The sequence below is a fragment of the Notamacropus eugenii genome, chromosome 3, assembly GCF_028372415.1.
Source record: "Notamacropus eugenii isolate mMacEug1 chromosome 3, mMacEug1.pri_v2, whole genome shotgun sequence".
In the NCBI taxonomy this organism is placed as follows: Eukaryota; Metazoa; Chordata; class Mammalia; order Diprotodontia; family Macropodidae; genus Notamacropus; species Notamacropus eugenii.
Genome location: NC_092874.1, coordinates 297,190,436 through 297,196,730, shown reverse-complemented (window position 1 = coordinate 297,196,730; position 6,295 = coordinate 297,190,436). Strand labels below are relative to the sequence as shown.

The following is a 6,295-nucleotide window of genomic DNA, read 5'->3' as shown; positions in this document are numbered from 1 at the left end:
TAAAAGTGAACATTGAGCCCCCAGCTGTGCTCTGGGGCTCAGGTCCAGAACCTCTTTGCAGAACCCCTTTCTTGATCAGTGCTCAGCTAGGGCCTCGCTCACTCATAACTGCTCCTCTCAGCCCTACGTCTGTAGCCTAGAAGAGTCATTTGGCCCCCTTCATGCTCCCAGGATAGCCTGGGATCTGCTCCTGCTCAGGGATTCAGTTCTAGCCCTTTTACCATCCTTGGGCAATGAAATGCTTCCCACTGTCCTGGCTGCCATTATGTTGGGCTCCTGGCCAGCCCCCACCTCAGTGTCCACAGCTCTCTTATTTCTTAAGCTTCCCTGGGCTGGAGAAATGACGCACAGGGATGTTTTCTTGGCTTTCCTCATGAGAATGTGGTCTGGCACATTATCTAGATGGTTAGAGAGGAGGTGGGCTGGGCTCATCAAAAATGCCCACCCTCCCTCTGTTCTCTTGGTTCTGCCCCTGTGCTGTGTGGTTGGTGGGGAGGGGACCTTCTGCATGCTTAGCCTCCTTTGTACCTCTTGGGGAGTTCTCTGACCTGGCTTTTTGCCCTGAGCTCTCTCAGCTTCTTCGACATTTCGACCCTGGTGACCCTGGCCCTCCCTCATCACTCTCCTGGCTCACTGCCGCAGTGTCCTGAGTGGCCTCCCTGCCTCCAGTCTGTTCTGCACTCTGCTCTCAAAGGAACTTTCCTTAAGAACAGAGCAGACCAAGTGACTTCCCTCCTCAGTCAATGGCAGGGCCTCCCCTTTGCCCCCCAGAGGAAAACAGCACCACCCTGTCTTTCCAGCCTTAGCCTCATTGGTCTTCTGTACTCCTTTCACACTCGGTGACCCTACCCAAATGGCTGCCCCCATGCTGAGAATTCATTCTGGTGCTCTTTCTTCCAGTCAGCCTGTCAACCCACATGTATTTATTAAGCACTTCCTCAGTGCCGGGTCCCGGCCTAGGGGACACAGGTACACAAAATGAAACCATTCCCATTGACCAGGAACTTCCATTCTCAGGCGGAGACCAACAATGCTTACGTTTTTGTAAATAGCGTAAGTGTGAAATGAAGAAATCTGCCGACAGCAGTTAAACGACCTGGTGGCTTTTAATGTCCTTGTCTCCTCCATTCAAATGGAAGTTCTTTGTACACAAGAAAGGTTTCCTTCTTGGTCCTTGTGTTCTCAGCACTCAGCCCCACCTCGGGCACACAGTGGTGCTTAACAAATGCCCAGTGCTCCTTGTTCCTCCTCCTAAGAGACTTTTCATCTTTGTGTGTTTTCCTCCTTGTTCCCAAGGCTGAACAGCATGTCCTGTCCAAGGTTCATGCCCTAGAAAGGCGGCTGGAAACTCTGGCTTCTGAATACTCTGCACGTTGGCAGAAGGAGGCCATCAGGCTGGAGTTGCTGGAGCTGCAGGGGGCCAGTGGGAATGGAGGTGGAAAAAGCCTGAGCCACGAGGATATTTCAACTCTCCTGGAGGGCCTGATGAGCCAATGGGAACCCACCCTGAAGAAGGACTTCCGTAGGGACACCACTGCCCACATCCAGGTGAGGAGAACGCTCTGCTAAGAAGACCAGGTCGGCAAGCCCAGCTAGTGGAAGGCATAGAGGTCTTGAGGTGAGGCAGCACTCTGGGCTTGGCAGGACCTGCCAAGTTCTCTGGGTCTTGTTGAACGCCTGTCTCCTTTTTTGTGGTCTCCAGGAAGCACTCACCACCCTCAGGGCAGAACATCGGCAAGATTTGGATAATGTTCTAAAGAAGATTTCTCAGGCATCCCAGGTAATCCAGAAGCTCTGACGCTTCTGGAGGCAGAGACACAGGGGATGGAGGGCGGGGGGGGGGGGGGGGGGGGCCGGGCCGAGGGGGGCGGGGTGGGGGAGAGGGGGCAGAGACGTCTTGGGGGAGGTCACTTGTAGCTGGAAATGTTGGTGCTGCTGTCAGTAGACCTAACACTTGCTTACAGGTTTCTGGCCAGATTCCATACTTGTATGGGAGCATATTCGATTGACTCATTGTCCCTGAGAGCTCCTGTCTGAGGACTCTGGATCCCCTTGTCCGAAGGATAAGCAGAGAGCTTACTGATCTAAAGCAACCTAAGCCTCCTCCTGTAGCTCCTTTCTGGAACCCCTTTCCTGTACTGAGCACATCCATGCATGAAGACTAGGGAGGGATAAGATTGTCAATGAGAAGACTGTAACTCAACAGCTGAGTTTGAAACTCTTTTCAGGGACTGAGAAGTGACCTCACCACTCTAGGGAAAGTGGTTCATGCCTAATCTCAGCTGAGTTGGGGTCTCTGTCAGATGCCTCCTCTTGGTGGGATGATAAGGGAGGAGTCCAGTCTTTGAAAGGTCTAGCCCAAACTCAAGGTCAAGATTTCTGGAGCCCAACAGTTTGCAGAGACTCAGATCCTCCTTAGCAGACAGAGGGTCCACCCAGAGGAGACAATGAGTCCCCAGAGTGTGGTTTGGTGTTTTCATCAGTCTCATTGTGCCATCATCTTCCTTACAGGAGCTGGAAAGCTGGGTGCTCCAGCTAAAATCTGAATGGCAGAGGTAAGGCCCCAAACTAACTGGCAAAGAGAAGAGGAGGGAAGGAAGGCTAGAAAACTAGACCAGAGAAAGCACCACTGAGATTCTCTGGGGGGGTGTCAGTAGAGCCAGAATACTTGGGTTAGCATGTCCATAGGATTAATCCCAGCTGGTAAGGACCTCAGAGAGCAGATGAGGGTCCTGAGGCCTGGGAAGGAAATGACTTGCCCAGGGTCACACAGGGAGTAAATGTCAGGGAAGACTTGCACCCAGATCTCTGGTTCTGTTCTTTCCCTTTGATAGTGGTTCTGCTTGACTCTATCCTGTGTCACTAGCCAGTGGCTGCCCTTCCCTTTTCCTTTTGTCACTGTCTAGTTTGGCCCAAGAAGCCCTCCAGGAAAACATATTAAAGGCTATGGGTCCACTGGAGGCCCAGCTGGCTGGCCTGAGACAGGAACTGGCAGCCCTGAGCCAGAGACAGGCTGCAGTGGCAGAGGAAGTAGACCTTTGGCCACAGAAGATGGCAGCCCTGCGCAGTGATGTGAGTCCTCCAGTCCACCACTTAGACCACATGTGCCCCTCTCTCCAAGGTGGGCTGCCTGAGCATCTGCCCAGGGAGACCCAACCCTCTAAGGTGTCCACTGGGGTCCAAAGAGATCTTTTTTGGTAGACCTGAAAGCAGTGGAAAAATGCCAGTCACTTGGTTCACAACCGTCCCTTCCCTGGCACCAGGAAGACATGCATAGGCTCTGAGCTCTCAGAGTCTTTCTAGACACCCCCTCCCCAGGTCCCCTGTCCCGGCCCTCTTTCTTCCTTACCTCTACTGTTTTGTGGATGGTCTCTGGTGGTTTCTAGGTGGAGTCTCAGTTCCCAGCCTGGATCAGTCAGTACCTTCTTCGAGACAAGGGCGCTAAGGCTGGGCTTCTTCAGCTGGAGGAGGTACAGGCCCAACTTCGGGACCTGGAGCACAGAATCCTCACTCAGGTGGCAGAAGGGCAGGTCAAATCTGCCAGTGAAGCTGCTGCCAGCCTGAGGCTGACCCTTCACAAGGAAGGAGTGACTGGGGTCACAGAGGAGGTGAGGCCTGCCCCATTCCCTGTCTGCCTGTCGGAGGTCATGGGTTTGCCCTGAGAGGAGCCTCCAGGGAAGGAAGGGGAAGCCCTGGCAGAGCAGGTAGCACACGTGGCCCTCTGGTGAAAGGGCTGGGCCAGTTCTGCAGGCAGCTAGGCCCATGAGTCCATCCATGCCTGTCTTTTAGGATGTGCACCAGATTGTGAATGAGGCCCTGAAGAGATACAGTGAAGACCGCATTGGGCTAGTGGATTATGCCCTGGAGTCCTCAGGTAGGTAGCCTGTAGAAAGCCAGAGGGCTGGGGACATGATGGTTGCCCATTAAGGGACAGCAGGAATTAAAAACTCATGATGCCCCTTATGGGACGGGGCAGTTGAAGGGCTGATGCCCTGGCAGTGACCCCTCATCTTCAGGACTACCTCTGTGTCCTGCCAGCCCTCAGCTGCCCCCACCTCACTTCTCTCCCTCTTGTTCTTTCAGGGGCCAGCATCATCAGTAGCCGCTGCTCAGAGACCTATGATACCAAGACGGCCCTTCTCAGTCTGTTTGGCATCCCCTTGTGGTACTATTTCCAGTCCCCAAGAGCCATCCTCCAGGTATGACAGAACAAAGGGCCCCCAGCTTGGCTCTCTGCCATCTCCCACCTTCTGTGGGGGCTGGGCTCTCAAGGTGGGAGGATTACACAATGGAAATCTATTCCATTGGCTGCCCACCTTACTTGTCACCTGACTTGTCTTCTGCCCACAGCCAGATGTTTACCCTGGCAACTGCTGGGCATTCCGGGGCCCCCAGGGCTTTGCTGTGGTTCGATTATCTGCCCGCATCCACCTCAGTGCTGTCACCTTGGAGCATGTACCCAAAGCCCTGTCTCCCATCAGCAACATCCCTAGCGCCCCCAAGGATTTTGTCATCTTGGTGAGTATCTGAGCCTTGCAGCTCTCCATTCCAGTATGCCTGACAGCCATTTCTTAACAGCAGCATTGTGAGGTGAGGAATGGAAGGATGTGCCCATTTTACAGCTGGGATATTGAGGCTGGTCTCTGGACTCCACAACCAGCCCTTTCCCTGCTCCCCCTCTTCTTAGAGAGAAGCCAGAAGAGGACAGCTGACAGCAGTCAAGATTTCAATGCTGTCTCAGGGTCCTTTTATACAACTCCTTTATACATGGGTGCCTCCATGGCCAGGTGTCCCATGGGGGAGCTGAGTGGGGATGATGAGCACCATTCCCTACAGTCACCTCCTTAGGGCAGAGTTGGAATGTCCTCATAAGGAGGATGTGGGTGAAAAAAGTGGAGCCAGAGGAGAAGAAGAAACGTGTAGGGGAACAGGATGCTTCAGGACCTAAATCCTGATAGATGAAGAAACTGAGGCACCTACAATTAAATTGTGTGTCCCAAGCCATTCAGCAGCTTAGGGGAAGAGGCAGAGAAGGAGGCCAGGGGCTTGGAGGGAAAAGGATCTGTCTACTGAGTTAGTGAGAGATGCTGGAAGGTGAGGGGACCAAAGAAGGAAACATCATGGTGGCTTTTGCTTTCTCCCCTTTACTCTCCCCAATGTATCCCCCACTACACCCCCTTCCTCCTCCTCTTCCACCTCCTCCTCCACAACCTCCCCTTCCTTTGCCTCCCTGGATTGATCTGGATTCATGTCCTAACAGCATGACCTTTCCTCTAACCCCCTCCCATCCATCCATCCATCCATCCATCCATCCATCCATCCATCCATCCATCCCTTCCCTTTGCTTTTCCTTCTCTGTAGGGGCTAAATGAAGATTCACAGTCGGAAGGGGTGGCCCTCGGGCACTTTACCTATGATAATGCTGGGGAGTCCATTCAGACCTTCCACTTTCAGGTATGGAGGGCTGGCCCCACAGTGTCCCAGGGAGGCTGGTGCTCTTGAAGGCTAGATCACCAGCCATGGGGATGCTGTGGCTTTGCTAGGAGCTGCAGTTTGAGCCAGGACCCCATGGTTCTGATAGCAACCTGAGGGATAACATTCAGCCACTGAAGAAGGCCTGGGGGGGACGGGCTCTGGGGTCAGGATGTCCACCAAGGGATCACGAGCCTTCCTGACCCCAGTCTCCTCTTCCCACAGGGCAATGACACAGCCCCATACCAGGTGGTCGAACTTCGGATCTTAAGCAACTGGGGTCACCCTGAGTACACCTGCATTTACCGCTTCCGGGTCCATGGGAAGCCTGCCAATTAGCCTCTCCCCCCCAGGGCCTTTCCCCTCTTTCCCCCTTCAGCCCCTCCCCTCCCCCAGCAAGCACTTCATCCCACTTTCTCGCCCTCTCCCACACTTCATCCCTTATGGCCACTGTGGCTTCTGGGAGAGATACAAGGTGGGAGCCTACCACCATGGAGCAGTTTGGCCCCACCCTGCCCTCTCTGATGGAGAGGAGATCACCAGCTCAGCTATTTGTTTCACTCCCCATCCTCTTGAGGGTCAGGTGGCCCAGCTCCCTACCAGGCCCTGCCTGCCCTCAGGAGGTGTATACACAGCTATGTATGATATCTTGAAGGTGTGAGTCAAGACATCATGAGGGCCTTATTATGCTCAGCAGCACTCAGAACCACAGCTTAGGCCACCTTAGCTTACCTTGCCCAAGAGTCTAGGTCAAAGAACTTGGTTTATTGAGGGCATGACAACTTGGGCAGTTCCAAAGGGCAGACTGGTAGACAGTCTGTCT

The 6,295-nt window shown here is 53.8% G+C and overlaps 1 protein-coding gene across 1 annotated transcript; it reads left to right on the top strand.

Annotated features, from left to right (window-relative positions):
* The first annotated feature begins 978 nt into the window (after positions 1-978).
* On the top strand, positions 979-5,811 carry LOC140532079 (SUN domain-containing protein 2-like). Its single transcript, XM_072650626.1, has 11 exons — positions 979-1,053; positions 1,297-1,548; positions 1,703-1,780; positions 2,512-2,555; positions 2,907-3,072; positions 3,387-3,608; positions 3,790-3,874; positions 4,084-4,199; positions 4,351-4,518; positions 5,362-5,454; positions 5,698-5,811. Exons 1-11 carry the CDS (start codon positions 979-981, stop codon positions 5,809-5,811), a joined length of 1,413 nt encoding a protein of 470 aa, XP_072506727.1.
* The last annotated feature ends 484 nt before the right edge of the window (positions 5,812-6,295 follow it).

Excerpts from the sequence above, each read along its gene's own strand:
- LOC140532079 (XM_072650626.1), top strand. The coding sequence starts at position 979 with ATGAAACCATTCCCATTGACCAGGAACTTCCATTCTCAGGCGGAGACC. Across the intron at positions 1,549-1,702 it reads ACACCACTGCCCACATCCAG|GAAGCACTCACCACCCTCAG; the intron begins GTGAGGAGAACG and ends TGTGGTCTCCAG. Across the intron at positions 4,200-4,350 it reads CCCCAAGAGCCATCCTCCAG|CCAGATGTTTACCCTGGCAA; the intron begins GTATGACAGAAC and ends TTCTGCCCACAG.